The following is a 25241-nucleotide window of genomic DNA, read 5'->3' as shown; positions in this document are numbered from 1 at the left end:
CTAAAAAGGTTTATTGCCAACAGTCAGTTCTGAAAAGCTACAGAAGCCACCTCAAAGGACTACAGTAAATACCCACAATTGTTATTTAGTAGAGCAATCCACTATTCTATATTTTAACTATAAAAATGGGTTTGATATCTCACAAATATGTCTAACAATCTAATACAGGTATAGAAGAAAAGCTAGGAGAGGTATATGTTCTGGGAAGCCACTAAAAACAAAACTATGAATAATAGGGGTTTTTTGGTTTGCTTTTTTTGCCCCCCCCCCTCCTTTTTTTTAGGACCACACCCTTGGCACAAGGAAGTTCCCAGGCTGAGGGTCAAATCAGAGCTATAACTGCGGGCCTACACCAGAGCCACAGCAACAAAGGATCCAGACCGCATCTATGACCTATACCACACCTCACAGCAACACTGGATCCTTAACCCACTGAGCAAGGCCAGGGATTGAACCCGCATCCTCATGGATACTAGGCAGATTTGTTTCCGCTGAGCCATGATGGGAACTCCGAGTAATTGCTTTTTTTAAAATACAGGTATATGTATTTTTTGACCATTAAAAAGATTTTCAATATACATGGTTTAAGAAAATAAGTTTAAATTACACTTTAAAAAGGAATAAACTATTATCAAATATCCTTTGGAGTACCTTACATATTTCCTTCTATGAGTTCCCATAGGTGGGTTAAGGATCCAGAGTTGCCATGAGCTGTGGTGTAAGTCGCAGATGCAGCTCGAATCCCATGGTGCTGTGGCTGTGGTGCAGGCCGGTAGCTGTAGCTCCAATGTGACCCCTAGCCTGTGCACTTCCATGTGCTGCATGTGCGGCCCTAAAAAGAAAAAGAAAAATTTTCCTTCTATAGGTTCACATGATTATTTTATCATTAATCACATCTTTAGGTAGATTTAAGGATCAGATGCAAATAAAAAGATCCTCAGACTTTCCTCAACTACAAAGGATTTCAACTGCTGAGTAACGCGCTCACTGAAACACTTCCCATTTGGTTAAAGCTTTTGATGAAATAAATGGCACAACTAGTGTTGATTAGATTCAAACCTACGAAGCTAACTCACATTGAAAATACTCCCCAAGATTGAAACTTTATATGTGCATTAGTCAAAAGACTAAAACCAATTTAAATTTTTTCTTCTGCTTGTAAAGGAGTATAATAACATTAACGTTTATAACATTAAAGCTTATTATAACTAATCAGAATAACAAAGAAAATCTGAAAGTACACTAAAGTTCCTTCAAGCAATTCACCCATATGAAACACTGAAAAATTCCAGGAGTTCTCTTGTGGTGCAACGTTGTCACTGCACCAGCTTGGGTCAGTGCTATGGCACAGCTTCAATTCCTGACCCAGAAACTTCCACATGCCCCAGTTATGGCCAAAAAAAAAGAAAAAAAGAAAAATTCTAGACTCGTATAATAAAAATCCCAAAGGTCATATACTCAGAAAACTGGTTAACACTGGAAAACTTCACACACAAACCACTCAAATCAACATTTTAAAAAATTATTTTAAAAAATTATAATGGTTAATAATGGCCTATTTCATCATAAATTAGGAAACCAAAAATAAAATGTACTTCAATAGATATTTTAGGACATTATCCTTTAAAATACAAACATACTTTACATGACCCATGAAATAAATTTTATAAAAACAGAGAAGGCAATAAACACTTTTCCTACCACAGTAATCAAAGGTCAGTTAAATGGGAAAAAAACATAATGCTCAAAATTCTGCAAAAACTAGGAGTTCGTAAAACATGTCAATGCTTGGTAGACACAGTAATACCTCGATAAATGTGTAGAATAAATGAATAAAAGACTACCTGAGTGAGAAAAACTACCAGAATTCATAAGTTTGAGAAAATCAAAAAGAAAAAATGTTTCACATGTACATTAATTCTCAGATTTAACCAGTCCTGCCCTTTAGAGAGAAACAAAAACAAAGGAATCACTGTGGTGGTGTCTGTCTGCCAGGTTACAACTGCTGCCTGCTCAAAACTCAACAAGCAGTTTTTTGAAAACTTGTTTCAAAACGTTTTCAGTAAATCAAAGACTATTCAACAATCGTTTTTTATTTTATTAAGTAAAAATAAATTCTTCTGATCATCAAATGCACATAGAAATAGGCATCACCACCAATGACATTACTTGCAGAAAATCACCTAAATCTTCACTGTGCATTATATATTATTACATAATTATTGAATTCAAAATAATTCTTAGATTTTTCTACTTCTCAACTACTTTTCCCTCCTGAGCCATGTGAAGCGTTGCCAATATACATGGAATAATTTCTTTCATGAGGAAGCTGACTCCCAGAGGAACTCACTGGGGTCCAATAGGGAAGGGTAAGTATAGCATCCTGTTTTCCATCTGAACCTCCAAGAGCTCATCCAGAATTTATTATGTGGTCATTACTGGTAAGAGCTCTTAATACTGAACTGGGTGCTGCAGGATATTTTCCAATACAGATTCACACCTGATCTTCCCATTCAACTTTCAGTACGGCACTCAAAGGAGGTTGGAGGGGTGCCCACAGGCATGTCAAGGTATCTCTCTCATCCTGTTTCCAGCCAATGAACATATGAAAATTGAGCAGGGGAAAGACTGTCATATCCCAACCTTAAAAAAATAAGCAACTGTTTAAGAGGTAGTTTCTGCTCTATTCTACAGAAGAAAGAAAAAAAGAGACTCTAAAGAAAACAGAAATAGGAGTTTCCACTGTGGTGCAGTGGCTTAGGAATTCGACTGAGGCAGCTCAGGTCACTCCAGAGGTAACCCCTGGCACCGTGCAGTGGACTAAAGGATCCAGTTGGGTTACAGGATCCAGCACTGCAGTAGCTATGACTGACATTCAATCCCTGGCCCAGGAACTTCCATATGCCATGGGTGCAGCCATTTAAAACAAAAACAAAAACAAAAACCAGAAAGAAATGCTATAATTACTAAGTTTTTGAAAACTATACAACGACCTAATCACTTCTAGTGATTACCCAATGTGGATCCAAGCCTATCTGATTACATGAATAGGTACTGAAATAAATTAAATTATTTGTAAAAAAGCTAACAAGCTGAAGGTCAAAAAACAATCTAATATCTGTAGTTCTTTATAGGGAACCATCAAAACATTATGGGGTGTGGGGAGATAAAAGATTATATTACATCTTAACTAAAAATTGGCCTAATGCAATGATTTTCAAACTTTGACGTTCAAGAGTCCTTTACAACTCTTAAGAACTAACTTTATGTGGGCTAATATGTTTATCAGCATTTACTGTTTTAGAAGTTAAAACTGAGAAATTTTAAAAATATTAATTCACTTAAAATACCAATAAGCAGGGGAGTCCCCATTGTGGCTCAGTGGGTTAAGAACCCAAATAGTATCCATGAGAATGCAGGTTCAATCCCTGGCCTCGCTCAGTGGGTTAAGGATCTGGCATTGCTGCAAGTTGTTGCATAGGTCACAGATGCACCTCAGATCTGGCATTGCTTTGGCTATGGTGTATGCCAGCTCAAACTCTGATTCGACCCTGAGTCAGGGAACTTCCAGGGAAGGGAAAAAAAACCCCAATATTGGAGTCCCCTCTGTGCCACAATGGGTTAAGAATCCACCTCAATGCGGCAGCTTGAGTCACTGCAGAGGCATTTCAATCCCCAGCCCAACACAGTAGGTTAAGGGATCTGGAGGCTGCTGCAGCTACAGAGTACGTCACAGCTGAGTCTCGGATGCAGTCCCTGGCCTGGGAAGTTCTACATGCCATGGGTGTGGCCATAAAAATAAAAATAAATTTTAAAAAGAGTGGGGGAGTAAATACCAACAGGGAATTCTGCTGTGGCACAGTGGATTAAGGATCCAGTATTGCCACAGCTGTGGCACAGGTTGCAGCTGCAGCTCAGACTCAATCCCTGGCCCAGAAACTTCCATATGCTGGGAACTTCTACATGCATTGGGTTCAGTTGAAAAAGAAAAAACTGGAGTTCCAGTCGTGGCACAGTGGTTAACGAATCCGACTTAAGAACCACAAGGTTGCGGGTTCCATTTCTGGCCTTGCTCAGTGGGTTAAGGATCTGGCGTTGCTGTGAGCTGTGGTGTGGGTCGCAGACGTGGCTCAGATCCCGTGTTGCTGTGGCTCTGGTGTAGGCCAGCAGTACAGCTCCGATTCGACCCCTAGCCTGGGAACATCCATATGCTGCAGGAGCGGCCCAAGAAATAGCAAAAAAAAAAAAAAAAAAAAAGAAAAAACAAAACAATAAACTTATTAGTTGTTAACATTTTGTAGAAAAAATTTTTTAATTAAAAAAAATGTCAAGAATGGCACTCAGAAGATGGCTGGATTCTCATACCAATTATGCATTCAACTTACTGTGATGTGTTGTTTAGGATGAAGCATATGAAGAACCCCCACTTTCACACATATATGGAGTTGAAAAGGGAGGTGTATTTTAATATCCTTTTCAGTAATTTTAAGTAGATATTCTTTGATATTTTACCAAAACTTGACAAGTGGGCTTCTTAACCATTAGTCCACAAAGTGAAATCTGAAGCCATGTCAATGAACTTTTCATGCTCTATTAGACTAAAATCCATTGGTTCATCTTGAACTCAGAGTGGATTTTTAATACCCAAGCAAAATTTTGTTGACTTGTGTATTGCTCACTGAGAACAGTGGTTCACCGAGCTTTGCAGATCTTTCAAACACTTAGATAATATTTTTAATTATATTATTTAATATCACCACCAATCTTACTAGAAAAGTCTCATCACTGAAGTCTCTTCAGAAAAGAACTGGAAAGCTGTCAAACTTACAGGTGGTGGACCTAAGTAAGTATGCCAAAATTCTAATTTTTGTTGCAAACTCAAATCATAAACTGGCAGTAAATACTTCTGTTTCCCTTGAAATGAGAGGCTCATTTTATGTTAGAAAAATGGCTGCTAAATACCCAAGGTTTCTTTTTTCTTTTCTTCTTTTTTTTTCGCTTTTTAGGGCTGCATGTGCAGTATACGTAAATTCCGAGGCTAGGGGTCAAACTTACACTATAGCTGCCAGCCACAGCCACAACCACAGCAACGTGGGATCTGAACGAAGCCAGGGATTGAACCCAAGCCAGGGATTGAACCCAAGTTTTCATGGGTACTACGGGAACTCCATACCCAAGTTTGAGTAACTACACCATTCATCAGTTCTTTCAAAAATGGTATTCTATGTAAAAAGCAACTAGTTTAGCTTGCAAGTCAATCACACACGTGGCTTTTTTAGACCACCTGAGACAGTACACATGCTCACATTTCATCAGATTAAAAAGTGTACTCAAAGGTTGAAATGAAGGAATTCCCGTCGTGGCTCAGTGGTTAACGAATCCAACTAGGAACCATGAGGTTGAGGGTTCGATCCCTGGCCTCGCTCAGTGGGTTAAGGATCCGGCATTGCTGTGAGCTGTGGTGTAGGTCGTATATGCGGCTCGGATCCTATGTTGCTATGGCTGTGGCGTAGGCCGGCAGCTACAGCTCCGATTAGACTCCTAGCCTGGGAACCTCCACATGCCACGGGAGCGGCCCTAGGAAAGGCAAAAAGACAAAAAAAAAAAAAAAGGTTGAAATAAAACAAAATCACTAATTTTTATGGATTCAGCAAAGAGATTCTTTTTATTTTTTTATTATTTTTGGTCCTGTGTCTTTCTTTAAGGCCGCACCCATGGTATATGGCCGGCAAGATTCCAGACGAAGTTCCACCCCCAAACATCTACAAATTGGCTCCAATTGTATGTGTTTAATTTTGGATTCCCATATAAGATTCCATCTGAAGAAATGGTTCATCTATGGCCAAAGCAGTTCAAAAACCACAGTCATTTGTAATTAGAGCAATCCTACAAGGTCTATGCACTTGTCAAAGCCACCGAAAAGCATACCTTGTCTATGAGATCACGGTTGACACAGTTGGGCAATTGCTGGAGGAAAGCATCAACTATGAGCTTGAGATGAGATCCAGTGCTGGCTTCTTCATCCTCTTGTTCTAACATAAAATTAGTTTTTAAATAGGTTTTAAAAATACACAGACAATATAAGAATGCAAACATCCAATAATAAGTTATTTATGACATAGAAAATCTAGAGCACTTTTCTCACTTATGAAAAAGTAAAGCATTTTTTTTGAGATATTACCCTGGAATGTTTGAGTATCTCTAGAATCAGAACCCTAAATCACTACCGTCTTTCAGTGATCAGCTATAAAAAGGCAAACTTGGAGTTCCCATCGTGGCTCAGTGGTTAGCGAAACCAACTACCATAGATGACGATGCGGATTCAATCCCTGGCCTCGCTCAGTGGGTTAAGGATCTAGCGTTGCTGTGAGCTGTGGTGTAGGTGGCAGATGTGGCTTGGATCCCGACTAGCTGTGGCTGTGGTGTAGGCCAGAAGATGTAGCTTCGATCAGACTCCTAGCCTGGGAACCGCCATACGCCATGAGTGCAGCCCTAAAAAAACCAAAAGACCGAAAAAAAAAAAAGGCAACATTTTACATGAAGTACAAAATCTAAATCCTAAGTTGCATGTGGTTCTAGAGTACATCTGTTATTTTCATCTGTCGAGCACCCCCTCTCCCATGTCTTCAAACAACAGTGCGATCACCTGGAAGGTGATCCTTGGCACTCTGATGGGGCAGCCCAGACACCACTCTCGTTTTCAGCCACGGTCAACACAACACAGAACTAGCCAAGTCCCTCCTTGATGTTTATACACAGACAGTGGGAGAGAACCCCCGTTTTCCTCGGATGTCACTAGCTGGTCCGAGCCAGGCGCAGCCTCCTGCCATGCCCCTCCCTTCTTCATGATGTGGAGAGCGCCTCGGCAGTAGTAAACAATGAAGTCCACAGAGAGAAAAGCAATACTGACAGAAGGTAGACTTCTAATAGACTCCTAACTAATAAAGAAACCTGATAGGAAGTACTCAGGAAAAAATTAACAATGTGCTATTTTCAGCACTAAATACATTACTCAATTATAAAGACAGATAAAATTATCACAGATGATATACACAGGCAAGAGCTTTGCGTATAAAAAATAATCAAAAATCGAAAATTTTGGCAGAAGTTTTTTACCTTGTTCATCAAGAAGTTTCTTCGTAAGATCTTCAGCTTCATCTCCACCCTCTAACTCCAACGGATCATCATTAATTTCTAGGTTCTCCAACTCAAGCTCCAAATCATCAGGATTTGGTATCTCCTTATTATCCTTAGGTTCTTTTGCCTCTGTTTAAAAATCAAAAAATATCTCTAAATTAAAACTCATACTGAAATCCTGCTGCAAAAAGTACAGAAGGATTCACAAAATCTGCATCATTTGTCTACACTAGAATCTACACTTACACCTGGCAAGAGATTTAATACATTCAGAATTTTAAAAATGCATTATGCTCACTGAGAGCAAAGACCATGACGTCTTTTCGGTATGCCGTCTGTTCACTGAAGAATGGATGGAGAGACTGATGAATAAAGACATACATAGCATGAGGATTTGTGATAAAGATAGGAGAAAATAAAGCTGACTAGATCAAGTGGACTCAAATTAAGAAGGATCTAAAAGGAGTTCCCGTCGTGGCGCAGTGGTTAACGAATCCGACTAGGAACCATGAGGTTGCGGGTTCGATCCCTGCCCTTGCTCAGTGGGTTAATGATCCGGCGTTGCCGTGAGCTGTGGTGTAGGTTGCAGACGTGGCTCGGATCCCGCGTTGCTGTGGCTCTGGCGTAGGCTGGCGGCTGCAGCTCCGATTCGACCCCTAGCCTTGGGAACCTCCATATGCCGCGGGAGCGGCCCAAGAAATAGCAACAACAACAACAACAACAAAAAGACAAAAGACAAAAAAAAAAAAAAAAAGTATCTAAAAAAAAAAAAAGAAGGATCTAAAACTCTCAAGTTGAGGAGTTCAGACTTTGTCTTTGACAGAGTATGTCTTTGATGGGTGGTCTAGGGCAAGAGATAAAACTGTAATGTGATATGATTTGAAAATTAATCTACCAAAAATATGCAGACTAGATGTAGACATAGAAAGATGTAGAAAGACCTATTAGGGAAACATCCTTATAATTAGATACCAGGAGTTAGAGGCAACCAAAAACTTCGAGTTGCCAGAAATTGTAGATAAAAAAGAAAGAAGAACTGAACTGGATGAATTTCAGCAAGATTGGCACAGTGTTGATAACTGTTGCTGGGTGATAGGTAACTGCCAATTTACTCTACTAGCCTTACATTTGTGTTTGAAAATCTTCCTAAGTAAAAAGCTAGAAAACCCAAGTTCAAGAATTTATGCTTAAAAGAGTGGTAGAATTACAGCATAAATGACTAAAATTCCAGTTGACCCTTGGAATAACACAGGTTTGAACTGCCCATGGCCACCTACACACAGATTTTTCTCAGCAGCAAACACCACGGTACCACATGATCCACAGTCTGGGTGAATTCACTGGCATGCAGAACTATGAATGTGCACAGCCAACTACAGGACTGACTGTAAATTGTGCTCAGATTTTCCACTGCACAGAGGGTGGCGCCCCAACCCCCACCTTGTTCAAGGGTCAAATGCATTACATTTCTCAGCCCCATCTTCTCTGACAGTTCCTGATCTCATAATTTCTGCACTGAAAGTGGAAATGTTTTACTGATACAGGATGCCATAATGTATTTGGAAGAATCAAAGCTCTAGTATGGGTTGGCTTTGCTACCTCTAAATGGAGACAGACCATTTTCTCATTCATTCATCCTTTCATTCAAACAACATTTTTTTTCCCTTTTTTGGCTGCCTCATGGCATATGGAGTTCCGGGCCAGTGGTCAGATCCAAGCTGCAGTTACAACCTATGCCACAGATGTAGCAATGCCAGATTCTTTCACCCCCAGTGCCAGGCCGGGATTAAATCTGTGTCCAGGCACTCCAGGAAGCCTGCCAATTCCATTGTACCACAGCAGGAACTCCTCAACCAATATTTAAATTTCTACTACATGCTAGGCACTAAGGATATAACTTTGTAACAGACAAAACTTCTGTGTATATGGAGCAAACATTCACTCCCCAGCATTCCCTGACGTCTATCAAAAATCCAGCATTTACTGCTTAGCTGTTGAACGTTCCTAGAAGAACTTAAGACGTGACCCTGCTCCGAAGACATGTACACTCTACTGAGGGAATCAAACTAGAATGCATGAAGGAGTCAAGTAGGATATGGTGAGGAGAGAAAACAGCAATGTACGAAGGCCAAGAGGCAAGAAGACTGGCCTACTGCAGAGGCTAAAATGGAGAGACAAAGTAAGGGTAACGTGTTCTGAGCCCTGTAAGGGAGGCTAGGCCATGCCATGGTGTTTGGAGGGTTGGGGTATTTTTGACTTAAGGTATTTCGAACTTACAATGGGTATTTTGGGACATAACCCCATCATAAGCAGAGGGAGATCTATATACAGTAGCCCAGGCTAAGAGGTGAGATGGTTTAGATTAGAAAAGTAGCAATAAAGATAAATCAAATCTGAGATATATCTAAGAGGTTGGATTAACCATAAGCAGACTTGGTTACTAAACAGACTACGCCCTTCTCTTCCATCTGACTCTGAGAAACACTGACAGCCAAAAGAGCAAATGAAAGTGGAAGCCCAAGATAAGAACAAGAAAATCCAGGAAAGTTTGGTACCACAAAAGCCATGGGGAAAAGAAATGCTCCAAGAGGAAAGCAGCAAGTTGAGTTGAATGGTTTTAGAGATCCAACAAGACAAAGACTGGAAGCTGCCCACATGACATAGTGACACGAAGGTGACTGGAAATTTAGGCAAAAGCGGTTTCAGGTAAAGGTAGGGCTGAAGCGAGATTACAGTACACTCAAGAATGAGGAGACAAGAAAGTAAAGAATCCAGATACAGCCAATTTCCTCAGGAGGAATCCTTAACAAAGAGATGGGACAGTAGCTAGAAAAGGACAGGAGGCCCAGGGGGTTTCTGAGTACTCACGATTTGCTTTGATTTGTTTTTTAAAGGATCCAGTAAAGAGGAGAGGGAAAGACTGATTGTTATTAAGACACAGCAAAAGGAAAAGGGATGGATATCCTCTTGTTCACTTCTACAATTTGGCAGAATCCCCTTTAGAAAATATGTAACTGGTGTTCAGGACCCCCACTCTATTAATGATCACAAAGCTTCTGACTTCTCTAAAGTAACTTCCTCACAAAGAGTTAAGGATTATCTAGCCTAGAAAGAGCTTCCTTCCCTAACAATCCAACTGGGGGAAATGCAAATCTTACCAAGATTTCACATGAATTAATCACATTATAAATAAACATTTTCAAATTGTTTCACATTAATTTAAATGTTTATCAATCTTTCATGCTCCATTCCATATTATTCTGTCATTCATTTTATAAACCAAATGACTCAAAGTTAGTATTACATAACTAGTAGCTAAAATTTTTTTTTTTTTTTTTGTCTTTTTCTTGAGCCGCTCCCACGGCACATGGAGGTTCCCAGGCCAGGGGTCCAATCAGAGCTGTAGCTGCCAGCCAACACCAGAGCCACAGCAACACGGGATCCGAGCCACGTCTGCGACCTACACCACAGCTCACGGCAATGCTGGATCCTCAACCCACTGAGCGAGGGCAGGGATCAAACCTGCAACCTCATGGCGCCTAGTCGGATTCATTAACCACTGCGCCACAATGGGAACTCCTAAAAAAAATTTTTTTACAAATATTATTTTGAACTAATTTTTATTGCACTTAATAGAAAATTTGTCCTCCAGAATTACCTTTGGAATCATCCTTGTTGGACTCTTTATTCAGACAACTTTTTTCATTATCTTTAAATAAAATGGCTGGAACAAAAGCTTTCAAATCAATGAGGTTCTCATAAAAATTCCGAGCATCTTCGTCTTCCCATATACCACCTTCCAGGTCATATTCTCCAGGTTTACCAGGTGTAAATATGTCAATTCCAGGCCCATGCTCTACAATAAAACAAATCACATGGAATTAAAACCAATGAATCTTGAGTGTTTCAACTGAAAGAAGCTTCTTCAATCAACAAGCACTCTGGACTATTTATGTAACCATCTTTACCATCAGATCACAAACTCTGTTTTAAGTAAAGCTCTAAACCAAACAGACTGGAGTAAAACCTAGGATAAAGAAGCTCTTCTCTTAAATGTTTTAAGCAATGGATATGAGATTAAGTAGCCATTTAATAAATTAGGCCTTCCTTCATGAATCTTAAAACCAAAATAAGAAATATGTAAGCCTGGCCATTCCTAAAACTTAAAAGTCCTAAAAGCTCCCACCTCCCTCACAAAGAATTTTCTTTAAGACTCCCAACCCTCTGTACTACTTATATCACAATTATCTTCAAAAGTAGACCATAAGCCCTTAAGAACCATCCTCCTTTTGAAATAAAACTTGGTATAATGCAGACTGCCTCAAATGGTCAATTGATAAATAACTGGAAAGAGGGTAAAGAACCATGAAGAAATACAGATATTTCAGTAGAGGGTGGAAAGCCAGATATATTTACAAACACACACATACACACACTGAGTCTATCTTTACATACAATTATATATTCTTAAATCCAGAACACTAAAAGTTTAATTAACTTCTGGAATTCCCATTGTGGCACAATGGAAACAAATCCAACTAGTATCCATGAGGATCCAGGTTCAATCGCTGACCTCGCTCAGTGGGTTGGTGATCCAGCATTGCTGTGAGCTGTGGTGCAGGTTGCAGATGCGGCTTGGATCACGAGTTGCTATGGCTGTGGTATATGCGGGCAGCTGCAACTCTGATTGGGCCCCTAGCCTGGGAAACTTCATATGCCACAGGTGTGGCCCTAAAAAGCAAAACAAACAAAAACGCCATCCATATTCAATAATACACATCTGACAAGATATAAGTAATTAGTGCTTACTAAAATAATCACGATATATATTTTTTTTAAGGATATCTTACCTTCCGGTGTTGGTTTGTCTTGAGGAAGATCTGGCATATTTTCATCCAAAAGGTCTGCTAAGGATTGAGAATTTGCCAGCAGCTTCTGATAAGACATAGCAAATTCCTCATATTGTTTATGTCTGTCTTCACTTAGCTCCCCTTTAGAATGGAGAATACGCCTATAAACAAATGAAATAATCTGATAATCTTATCAAAGCAGATGAGATAATGTATTATTACACTGGGAATGTTCCATGAAATTTGATTTTATCACACAATCTTATTAACAACCTTCAACAACTTATTAATACTTAACATTTCCAAGATATATCTGAAAATTAAAACTTATGTTATCAGATTCACCTAAACAACTAAAAATTTTTATACAATTAAATTTTAACATTGGTTCTTTAGAAAATATGAAGAGCGATTAACAATTATGCCTGCAGATAAACGAAAAAGAAATAAATTTTAAAAAGAACAATTATGTCTGCAGAAATATAAAATTCAATAATATGCCACTAAATAATTTTTAGTATTTTGTCACAGCCATATTCCCCTCAGACATACAAATTAATTTTCAAAAACAACAGGTTACAAAATCAATACCTTTAAACTTATGAATATGATTTGAGATCATGAAACAGCCTACATCTTCCCTGCAGTCAATTCTCACTCTACTGTGCAAGTACTTGTTATTTATCTATTTAACAAATATTAACTGAGCAATCCACTCAAACAAAGCCAGGCCACCGGAGGAGCAGAGGACACAGGTTTTCTTCTATTCTGCAAACAGTTCACTAATAAGCCATCCATAATTAGAAATGTAAAACTAATGAAATGTTTTTTTTAATTTTCAAACTGTACAGAATCAAGTAAAAATTTTACTCTATTAGTATAGATGACTAAAATGTCTACAGGTGGACCCAATTTTTCTATAACTAAATATTTATGTAGTAAACATCTGGAATTTTTAAACCATTATTAATGCAAATTCAATACGGATTTCAAAAAGTCAATCATAAATTATAAATTCAGCCATTAAGTTTGTTTTTTTTGGTTTTTTTTTGTTTTTTTTTTTTGTCTTTTTGCCTTTTGTAGGGCCACTTCCCTCAGCATATGGAGGTTCCCAGGCTAGGGTCTAACTGGAGCTGTAGACTCTGGCCTACACCAGAGCCACAGCAACGTGGGATCTGAGCAGAGTCTGCCACATACACCACAGCTCACAACAATGCCGGATCCTTAACCCACTGAGCAAGGCTAGGGATTGAACCCGCAACCTCATGGTTCCTAGTCGGATTCATTAACCACTGCTCCACAATGGGAACTCCAGCCATTAAGCATTTTTGTTCCTTGTTTTGGGTTTTTTTTGTGAACAATGAAGAAAATTAGTTCAAGGTTTTTTTGGTGTTATCTTCTTAAAAGTTATAAAAAAGAAGCAGAAAATCCATGACTAAACTTATTTATCCCTGCTTATCTGGAACAATTTCCAAGCTTTCCAATCTTAGCCCACTCCTATTCACATAAACCTTCATTTAAATGCTACACCATTTTAAATTTCATCATGTTCTATTTTATAAATATCAGTTCCCATTTACAAGCACAAGATAAATCAACACATTACTATTCATTAAATCCAAATCTTTTTTTCCCCAAATCTGGCCTATTAGGATCTAAAGTAAGAAAATTTCACTCATTTTCTTGTAATTATACATTACACAATATCATTCTACAAACATATTAGTAAAATGCCCAAGATAGTTTAACCATTATCCAAGCTAAAACGTATTCCTCAAAAAGCACTGTCATTAAAGAGTAGTTTCTTTTTCTCTCCAAATATTTATTTCAGACTAAATTTACAGGCAAAAACAAAATTTCAATAAGTTTTATGAATAAATTTTTAAAATTAAAACAAAAATTTAAGCATTTAAAAACATTTAAGTCATGAAAAGAATGACTGCCATTACTTTGAGCTTGTTAGAACTTTTAATTAGAAGTTATGTCATTTTTGGACAGTGGCGCAGCGGAAACGAATCCAACTAGGAACCATGAGGTTGCAGGTTCAATCCCTGGCCTTGCTCAGTGGGTTATGGATCTGGTGTTGCCATAAGCTATGCTGTAGGTCGCAGACGAGGCTCAGATCCAGCATTGCTGTGGCCGTGGTGTGTGTGGCAGCTGTAGCTCCAATGAGACCCCTAGCCTCGGAACTTCCATATGCCGAGGGTGCAGACCTAAAAAGGAAAAAAAAAAAAAAGTTATGTCACTTTTGAAGTTAAAAAAAAAAACATTAAAATTAAATGATTTTAATAATTAATACTCAAAAGCAGGCTACTCTAAAATATTCTGTAGTTATTAGAAATTGCTATCAAAAAAACTTAAGAGTTTATTCAGAAGCAAATCATGTTAAAAAAGTGGGGGGAAAAAAGCTTAGCTTTTGGTTGGTTTTCTAATCAAATCTTATACTACACAAATCTTATACTACAGAGAAAACAATACAGGATACCAATGAAATAGCATTCGAAGAGTTCTGTTATACACAAAATTTATACAGTCATACAGTTTCCTTGAGCATTTTTAAATACACATTTCCTAAACATCTGACTAAACCCACAGAATACAGTTAAGACTACAGACTTCAAGCAGAGAAAGAACCCATCATAGGTGCCTGAACATTCAAAATCCTTAGAATCATTCAGAGGTTCTAAAGAAATTTAAATGAAAACAATTTTTAATGAGTGTACTATAATGTCAGGGTTTTTTATATAAATTTATGAGGTCCACAGGAAAAATTTCCAGTTTGGTTAAATTTTTAGAAGACCTGTAAGAGCAAATGAAACATACACAGCACATTTGACCCAGAGTACCTTTTCTGCACATCAGTGTAAATCTCACCAAAATTTCTTATGTGAATTCCATAGGAATATATCACTAAGCAAAACCAAGATGAAGATAAGATTCACCAGATATTATTTTAATTACAATCTCTTCAGAAGCACCTCTATTACAGAAAGTTGAAGACATTCTTTTGAGATTGTCATAAATTAGAGGTCTGCAAACTTCTTCTGCAAAGGGCCAGATAATAAATATTTTAAGCTTTGCAGACCATATGGTCTTTGTTGCAATTACTCAACTTTGTCCATATAGCACAAAAGCAGCCAGACAGTATGTAAACAAATGAGTGTGACTATGTTCCAATATAACTTTATTTATGGACACCAAAATTTGAACTTTGTATAATTTTATATTTCACAAAATATCCCTCTTTTGATTCTCCTCAACCATTTAAAAAGGTAAAGACCATTCTTAGCTCACCAGCTATACAAAAATAAGTGGTGGGCCTAATCTGACCCACAGACCATAGTTTGCCATCCCTCTCATAACTGAGATAACTGAGTATCACGTTAAATATATAATTTTATAAACAAGTTCACTCCCTCTCGTGCTATCACTGCACTAGGGAGGAACTGGTATCATTTTAAAGACAAACAGTAAAAAATAAAAACAAAACTAATTCCAAGTCTTATTCACTGAAATAAAACATAAGAGGAGTTCCTGCACAACAGGATCACCAGTGTCTCTGGAGCACTGGGATGATAGTTCCATCCCTGGCCCAGCACAGTGGGTTAAGGAGCTGGTGCTGCCAAACTGTGGCTTGGATCTGATCCCTGGCCTAGGAACTCCATGTGCAACAGGGCAGCCCAAGGGGTGGGGGGGTTAGACCTCCTTCATTCAATACATGAGACATCACTACCTGGAAGCACCTCTAAGGTATCAAGTACATCCATGTTTGATTTCTGAAGTGTTTTAAATATTGTATTTAATATTGATTTAATATTGTCAAACTGACAAAATCCCCAACAGTTCATTGTGGAATCAAGCATTACATCTTATAAATAAGAACAGCCATAAATGCCGCAAAAATTCAAGTATTGAGATATTTTTCTTTTTTCTATTTTTTCATTTTTACTGTTATTGCCTTTCTTGCTATTTCTTTTATTTTGTACAGTGTTTACTGTTCTGTATTGTTTCTAAAATGATTTCTTTAAAATAAAGCTATGAAAGTTTAAAAAGTCTTACAAACTTTCAAAATCATGAAAAAAGCACAAAGAGAAGTTCTTATTCAAAAATCTTTCTGGGAGTTCCTATTGTGGCACAGTGAGTTAAGAACCTGACCATGTCTCAGGTCACTGCAGAGGCATGGATTCAATTCCCAGCCCAGCAGAGTGGGTGCTGCCACAGCTGTGGCTCAAATTCAATCCCTGGCCAGGAATTTCCATATGCCACAGGTGCAGCCACTGGAAAAAAAATAACTTTCTGAAGGATTGAGCAGGCAATATACTACTAACAGCAAACTAACATTTACTGAATACTTACAATGTGTCAAATACTGTTATTAAATGCTTTTAAACATATGAATTCACTGCATTGTTCACATTTACCCCAGAGGTAAAGTACTGTTATTCCATTCTACAGAAGAGAAAATCAAAGCACAGAAATGTGAGGTAACTTGTTACAGAATGAGTAAATGACATCTAAAACTTAAACCCCAGAGTTCCCATCGTGGCTCAGTGGTTAATGAACCTGACTAGCATCCATGAGGACAAAGGTTCGATCCCTGACCTTGCTCAGCTGCTGTAAGCTGTGGTATAAATCAAAGACGTGGCTCAGATCCCATGTTGCTGTGGCTGTGGCATAGGCTGGCAGCTGTAGCTGATTCGACCCCTAGCCTGGGAACCTCCATATGCCATGAGTGCAGCACTAACAACACAAAAAAAATAAAAACTTAAACCCAGGTAGTCTGGCTCCAGAGTCCATTCTCATAACTACTGGACTACATACTGATTCTGAAATTAAAGTAAAATGATTCACTTGGTACCCTATACTGAATTAGAATGTTTCTCAAATGCAAACATCAAATGCCAGACTTCCCACATAGAGGTGCTTGTTCTCTGTCCTCTTATGGGTCCTTCTTTCATTTGGGTTTGACTTTGTAAGTCCTGAGTAACTAATGTGTTTATTAGACACTTTTAAAAATAAGTACTAAAGGGAGTTCCCATTGTGGCTCAGCAATAACGAACACAAATAGTAGCCATGAGGTTGCCGGTTCGACCCCTGGCCTCGCTCAGTGGGTTAAGGATCCGGCATTGCACTGAGGTATGGTGCAGGTCGCCGGTGCAGCTCAGATCTGGTGTTGCTGTGGCGTAGGCCGGCAGCAGTAGCTGATTCAATCCCTAGCCTGGGAACTTCAATATTCTGCAGGTGCAGCCCTAAAAAGCAAAAACAAGTACTAAATGCAGATGAAGACAAGTACTATGGAAGATATGAAAAGCATACTTTGAAGAGGTAAGAGAGAACCTGATTCTGTCATTTGCTGTCCAAATCACAATGGGCAAGCTCTTTAATCCCTAAATCTGACCTAGCACCTTCAAAATGCATGTTTCTTTCAAGAGTAATACAAGGATCAATTAAGATCATACATCTGATTCACTGCATCAATGTAAAAGAGAAAAAAAATGTCAGAGCCTACTATAGAAAAGGCAAAAACTTCAATACCATGTATTAATCTTCTATTAGCCAAATTAAAAAAGAAAAAAATCTTGGAAAGAACACAGAAAATCCATTTTAGCCTTGTCCTTACGAAGACATAGAAAATAACAGAACATATAGCCAAATCCTGAAAACAACCATGAAAACCTACTAGGTTTCATTTCTCATTTCCTTTAACACTCTGTTATAGTCTCATGAGAACTTGTATTTTCCGTGGTTTCATTTTAGAACTTAGTTATCAATGTCATATAATCTTGTATGAAAAGCGACTAGAGCATAGTCAAGCATAACTGTGACCACAGATTTATTAACCAGCTATGTCAGTCATTATCTCGAAATTAGAGAACATCTAAGAGACAGTTTTAGGGCACTTATAAAATTGTTGTCTAAAGTATAATGATACAGTATTTTAACAGTGTCTAAATACTTACAACACAAAACAATCTACCTGTAAAGGTAAGGTACAACTTGCCTGGAAGGAACATGAAAGGTAAAAGCAACACTATTTAATTTCAGGTTAATGTCTTTTTAGGTTTCAACATTGTTCAAGTAATGCCTCATGAGTTTGCATTAATAAAAGAAAACTCTCTGGTTTTATAACAAGGGAAAAGCCTACATTCTACCTACATTTTTTTCCCTTACTAAACTTTACATCAAATCATGTACTGCTTCTGGACTGAGCAGACAATCATGAAGATCATAATTCACCAGTATTGAAAAGACAAACTTGCCATCCTTCCCACCAATTAAGAAGAAAAAAAAAAAATTAAGACACTTGAGAACTATTCAAGCAAGAATTCTGACCTAATATCTAAATTCATAATTTCACTATGGCGGAAGAAATGAATTGTTACATAATTAACATTAAGTTATATCTAATAAAGTTAAATCATTTCTTAAGCCAATTTTTTTTTTTGCGTTTTAGGACTGCACCAGAGGCACATGGAGGTTCCCAGGCTAAAGGTCTAATCGGAACTACAGCTGCTGGCCTACACCACAGCCACAGCAACACCAGATCCAAGCCTCATCTTCGACCTACACCACAGCTCATAGCAAGTGAGATCCTTAACTCACTGATCGAGGCCAGGGATTGAACCCGCAACCTCATGGCCCCTAGTCGGATTCATTTCCGCTGCACCAAGTCGGGAACTCCTTAAGCCAATTTTTATTAAATGCCCCCAAAATACTAAGTAATATTACCTCAATGAGAATATCTCAAAGTACAAGGCATTTCAAGTATAAAGAGCAATGAACGTAATAAAAAGCAAAACTTAGCAAGGAGTAAAGCTACTAATTTAAATTGGTAAAATTAATATTTACACATTTAAAAATATCCAGCAATATTTTTAAATGTATAAATATTAATTCCCAGATCACTTAACCAAAATGCATTTAAAAAATAAGATTCTGTACTTAAAATAAAAAAGCTTATAAATTCAATTTATTAAAATGCACCCAACCCTAGGGTCAATTGTATTGCTGGCTGACAAGTGGAAATCCTTCAGCTATCTGATATCTATCCACCCAAGTAACAGTAAAAGAACAGCTGAGACTCAACAGGTCTCATTCAGTTACGGTTTTTATTCATACATTACAGTATTTTTAAGAAAATACCAGAGGAATAAACCATGATGGAAGATGACATAAGAAAGGGAATATGTGTGTGTGTGTGTGTGTGAGAGACTAGGTCAAATGTGTGTGTGTGTGTGTGTGTGTGTGTGTGTGTGTGTGTGTGTGTGAGACTAGGTCACTTTGCTAGAAATTGGCACACTACAGATCAACTATACTTGAATAAAAAAATTTTTTTACTTGTTTAAAAAACAATTACTCTATTTTTTTCAATTAGTTAAATGAATGTTTAAGCATAGACTTTTTTTCAGCCAAACCTGAGGCATGTGGAAGTTTCAGGGCCAGGGATCGAACCCGCTCCACAGCCTCAGCAGCATCCAGATTCTTATCCCACTGCGCCACAAGTGGATTGCCTAAGTAGAGACTTTGATGAGTACACAGTAACACTTCACAACCTCTAAGCACAGTGCCATCTCCTAAGTTAATTACAATAACCAAGAGCATTTATAATCCTTGGACTGAAAATACAGAGTATTTCATTTTTTAAACCATCATTAAGATACTGAATAAAGGCTTAGAGTAATTTAACCATGTATGAATCTTAAATATTCACTAACTTGGCACTTTGATTTCTAGCATTATCTTGCCTAAGAGAAACCTAACTGGGAAAAACAACTAACTGCCTATGATTTATTCCTCTGATGTAGAAAAACCTCAAAAATACCTACCACATAATGACTGGGAAGGACACACTTTTGGAAACTGGTCATTTTAACGGGAATGTACCCTCTTAGAAGTAAGGTGACTAACAGGCCACGTAGAACTCTGCACTAATCCAATTCCTTGTGTCTTCTTTGCTCAGTCAGTCCTTTAAATCTTCACTACAAAGGCTGCTCAAATTGAAGCTATCCTAAGGCACGACTGACTTATTTAGCTGTATGCCAAAGATTCTCACCTCCCCCAAATTACTACACCTAACTGGACAGTCTCCTGTGATAAAATGACTGTCACTATGCTAAGGTTAATTTACAGAGTAAATAACCTCCTTTAATAACTACAGGCTAACAGTTCTGTATTTAATGAATAAGAGTTTCTAGCAAAGAGCCACAAAGCTGTGTTCTCAACACTATCCTGTTCAAGGATTTGGCATTGCCTCAAGGTGCAGTGTAGTGGAAGACACAGCTCAGATCTGGTGTCACTGTGGCTGTGGTGTAGGCCCACAGCTACAGCTCTGGTTTTACCCCTAGCCTGGGAACTTCCATATGCCTTGGGTACAGCCCTACAAAGACAAAAAAGAAACAACTAATGGAACTATAGGTCACAGGAAGATAAGAAGGCATCCAAACAAATGACCTAAGGTTAGTGAAGTGTCTAGAAATCATGGAGCAAACTGAGGGAACCAAAGGTATTCAGCCTGGAGAAGATGAAAGGGAAGCATCCTGGCAGTCTGCATATATTTGAGACATCATGGTATAAAAGAAGAGACATGTCCCATACCAACGCTTCTCAAACTATCTGCCATAAAGGAATAATTTCTTTCCCAATCAATGTACATCTATAAAATACAGTAATAGCATGGCAATGGAAAATTACTATCAAAATGTCTAAATACTTAGTCTCTCTACTTAACTCACCGTGAACAAGTAAACAGTTCATGGACCCCCCACTTTGAGTAGCTTTATTCCAACTAAACCAGAAAAAAGAAGTAAAACAAAAGGAACTACTTTATGGGGAGTTAAATTTCAGCTTGAATTCCTAACAAACAGATGTGTTCAACAGTGGAATGGCTCAGAGCACTAACTTGAGATGTTTGCAGAATAGCTTACACCAGGTAATCTGTAAAATGGATTCCATTTTGCATTGGAAGGATGACCGGATTAAATCATTACAGAATCTCTCTACCTTCTTAACTTCTATGAGGCCAAACACACACACACACACACACACACACCCCTTTAAAATACCAATTAAAAAGTAATCAAAGCATACTTTCAAAATCAGCTATGATATATTAGGTAGAATATATGGGAAAGGGAAAAGAGTAGAAAAATGACAAAATACTATGTAAATCATAATTAAGAAACCTTAAATATGTGAGAACTATCAATAGAGGACTACTACTTTCCTTTTTAATCCATTACTGACTCTAGAAATACATTTCAAAGTTGTCTCTTCAATGTTTGAGAGTCATCACTGTTAAGAAACATGTAATAAGGATCATTTCTTTTAAAAAACATTAAAGAGCACCACTGCCATCTTAAATCCTCACCTGAGTGATCTTCAGCTACCAGGGCTGAGCCAGATTGCCTCTGCACCTACCTATCTAGCTATCGACCCAAATGAGCTCATGGCATACACTGCTACAGTCTTACCTGGTTAAGTCAATCACCCTCTAGTGGTAATTACTTAAAGGAGTCAGTCCTCTAACTACAAGCTTATAGGCGTAAGTGTCTCTCGCACATTCACACTTTAAATAGCTGTAAAGCACTCAGCCAAAGGCTGCTCCTTTCTGTACAGCCCTCCTCCAAATCCAACCCTCCACAGAAGGTGACCTAATACCACCAAGTGCATCAACTTCCAGCTCGTTGCCACTGTCTAGGTACAGATGCTACACAGTAGTCTATGGTATCTTATCACAATCAAGGCATCTTCACCACAGGCACACACATTGCTCCTTTAGAATCTGGAATGGATGTCCCCAGAGAAGCCTCCTGTAAATGCACTTTACACAGCTGTACATAAAGAATTTCTCACAGCTACTTTGGTAAACTATTTTCCAAATTTCTTATCTAAAAGATCAGTGCTAATGAAAGACTTGTTTTCTTAGAATGAGCAAGTATCAAGAGTAACATCAATAAACTAAAATACAAAACAATGAAATACAAAACAATAAAGAGAGGGAACAGTGAAACACAGAAAAATAATAGCAGATAAGTGACAGAAAAAAGAAAATTTATCCCTCATCATTAAAAGTTTTTTAAATCACAGGCAGATAACAGATCCACAAAGTAAAAATCACCATATACTTGCCGGATTTCTTTTAAAATCAGAGATAAAATCTATTGAAGACTCACATTTAAACATGAGTACTTAGACTGTTACACTGTGAACTTTTCCTGAAATGTTAAGAAATCACCTGCAATGAGCCCTTTTCCACAAGTTCTTTCAGTGGCATGAAGACTTTAAAATTTTTTAAGTATGAGCTCCAAAATAAATTCTCAATTCTGAGAAACAATTGAAAATCACCTGTTTTGTCTCTCAGTATTCTGTAGCTCCCTGTGGTCCCTTTTCAGGTGTTTGGTCAAAGACGTAAAGTACTCTTTTAAAAGATTCTGGAAAGGTTGCTGTTTCTCTGGACTAATTATCTCACTAGGAGGAAAACTCAAATTAAACTTCTCTGCAGCACTCTTTACTTTCCTTGGTACAAGTCCAGCAATATCATCTCCACAATGTCGACAAAAACTAATCACCACAGAAACATGGGTATGGGATTCCCGATCAGCATTAATAATATTTTTTAGCTGTTCATAGATTAAGGAGAGACCTTCCTTGTCGGTGAAAATCCCAACTATTGTCAATTCTGCAATGAAACGCAAATCAGTTCTTAGCTTGGTAATGTTAGGTGTTTTCTCTTCTTTCCTTGCTTCAAAATGTTTTTTCCAAACCTGAAGAAGTGATGGGGCAAAGTCAGCGTAGCGCTGGTGAAAGAGAGAGCATAAGTGCACAGCACAATTCACATCAGATATTTTTAGCTTTGCTTCCACAATGGAAGCTACAGCCTCTGCAATGTATTTGCTTAAATTCAGGCCATTAAAATCATGGGACAAGGAGTCTCTCTGTTGTTCCGTAATAGTTTTTAGTTTCTTGACAAAAGCAGTATTTTTCTTCAAACTTGAGTCTAGTCGGCTGAAGAAATTTTCCTCTGGTCGGTTGTCTGGAGCATTTTGGTTTTTGCTACGAAGTTCCTTCCTTAACTGATGGCGTTCCCAAGCTTCTTGATGAAGCTGGAGGGATTCTTCTTTCTCTCTATAAAAAAACAAACAAGTAAATAAAATACCCTGTCTATTCTGAAGCATCACTGATGAATCCCATAAGAGTAAACGTCAATGAAAAAGTGATCAGATGAGCAACAAGAATCCAAGAGGAACAAAAGATGCAAGAGGTCCCTTCATTACTTTAAAGGCATTTGATAAATGACCTCGGATGATGACAACACTGTCTACTAATAACACAAAAAGTGGAGGGCTCTGAATAACTAGATTAAAACCCATTCTGGGAGCTCCCATTGTGCTCAGCGGGTTAAGAATCGAACTACTATTAGTATGCATGAGGATGCAGGTTCAATCCCTGGCCTTGCAGTACACTAAGGATACAGCACTGCCACGAGCTATGGTGTAGATAACAGATGAGGTTCAGATCTGGTATTGCTATGGCTGTAGTATAGGCCAACAGCTGCAGCTCTAATTCAACCCCTAGCCTGGGAAATTCCATTTGCTACAGTTCAGCCCTAAAAAGAAAAAAAAAAAACCAAAAAAAACAAAAATGGACTGAATCCACATCCTCACAGATACTGGGCAGGTTCTTAACCCTCTGAGCCACAACAGGAACCCCTAAACAAACCTTTCACCTTGCTAGGTGTAGGTCTTAAAAGTCAAGAGTAATTAAGAAAACTTGTAAAGGAGTCAGAACTATATGATAAAAGCCCTTTAATAAGAGGTTAACAGACTAGGTTCATCCTGAAAAAAAAAACAACTAAAAATGAGTCTACCTTTTTAATCTACCATTGAAAAGATGAAACATGTTTAAATTGTAGAAGTAGTAAAATAATTTGGGCAGGAGTGGGAGAGTGGGAACAATCTGACTTTGAGGTTTCTGAGATACCAAAATATCTAACTTTAAAATATACACTGCTGGAGCTTGTGCTATGGCGCGGTGGGTTAAGGATATGGTGTTGTCACAGCTGGGTCTTGGATTCAATCCCTGGCCCAGGAATATGACAAGGGTGTTGCCAAAAAAGGGGAAAATTTTTTAATTTAAAAAAATAAAAAATAAGATAAATTTCTAAAAAAGTAGATTTTCATCTTTCTGAGACAACCCTCTCTGAGCTACCCAATAATTCTATGATTTTTTCCACTAAAAGTCGCAATGTGTTAACAGAGCTGCATCTATAACTGGGAATATGGACATGTGAATCTCTCCTGGAAGTCTTCCAGCCACAAAACACAAGGTAGCAGTGAGCGTATATGTTAAGAAAGCATATCTCATTATATATATGTATTAAATAACTCAATTATCATCTTTATTTAAAATTGATATAGAATGAATATTAATCTAAGATAGATATATATACATATATATTTACAGGTGAAACAATGTGATGCTTTAAAATACTCCGGGGGGGGGGGGGGGAGGAAGGGTAATTGTTGATGTAGAGTAGATGGGGAGGGGTAGTAGATTATTCCATTCCATTTTGCATGTTTGAATTTTTATCAGTAAAAAGTTGAGTTTCACTGCTGTGGCACAGGTTACATCCCTGACCCAGGATCTTCCCTATGCCTCAAATAACAACAAAAAAAAGGAACTGGGAGCATTTTCACTATGGCACAATGGGATCAGCAGCATCTCTGCAATGCCAGGATGTAGGTTTGATCCTTGGCTGGGCACAGTGGGTTACAGGATCCCACATTGATGCAGTAGCTTCGGTGTAGGTCACAACTTCAGCTCAGATCTGATCCCTGGCCTAGAAACATTATATGCCTCAGGGAGGCAAAAAAAAAAAAAAAAAAAAAAAAAAAAACAACTTGGGGTATTGGCTGCTTTTTTTGTTTTTAAGCTCTTTGTATAGGGGGATGAAAGAACCAATATTACAGTGAAATTAAATATCCTTGTGAATATTTTTTCCCGTCTTTTTAGGGCCACACCCATGGGCATATGAAGGTTCCCAGGCTAGGGGTTCAAATGGAGCTGTAGCCACTGGCCTACACACAGCAATAGCAATGCCAGATCCGAGCCTCATCTGCGACCTACACCATAGCTCACAGCCCAACACCAGATCCTTAACACACTGAGCAAGGCCAGGGAATGAACCTCGTCCTCATGGATGCTAGTCAGATTTGTTCTCACTGAGCCATGATGGGAACTCCCATTGTAAATATC

General features: G+C 38.1%; 1 protein-coding gene across 7 annotated transcripts in view; it reads right to left on the bottom strand.

The window, feature by feature from the left end:
* UPF2 (UPF2 regulator of nonsense mediated mRNA decay) overlaps positions 1 to 25241 on the bottom strand; it is a 101677-nt gene that overhangs the window by 68369 nt on the left and 8067 nt on the right. For all 7 annotated transcript variants that reach the window (XR_014818103.1, XM_084980517.1, XM_084980516.1 and 4 more), the window contains 5 exons: positions 22332 to 23111; positions 11988 to 12148; positions 10796 to 10993; positions 7117 to 7266; positions 5929 to 6032 (listed from right to left, as the gene is read on the bottom strand). Coding sequence is in view for 6 of the 7 variants with exons in the window: in XM_084980517.1 (XP_084836643.1) it covers positions 5929 to 6032; positions 7117 to 7266; positions 10796 to 10993; positions 11988 to 12148; positions 22332 to 23111 (1393 nt within the window). In the remaining variant the exon portion in view is untranslated. The remainder of the gene's footprint in view (positions 1 to 5928; positions 6033 to 7116; positions 7267 to 10795; positions 10994 to 11987; positions 12149 to 22331; positions 23112 to 25241) is intronic.

This window comes from Sus scrofa, chromosome 10, assembly GCF_054392235.1.
Source record: "Sus scrofa isolate SSC_HxYL_T2T_F1_AM1 chromosome 10, Sscrofa_HxYL_maternal_Yorkshire_Landrace_v2.0, whole genome shotgun sequence".
NCBI lineage: Eukaryota > Metazoa > Chordata > Mammalia > Artiodactyla > Suidae > Sus > Sus scrofa.
This window is presented reverse-complemented; position numbering and strand designations above follow the sequence as displayed.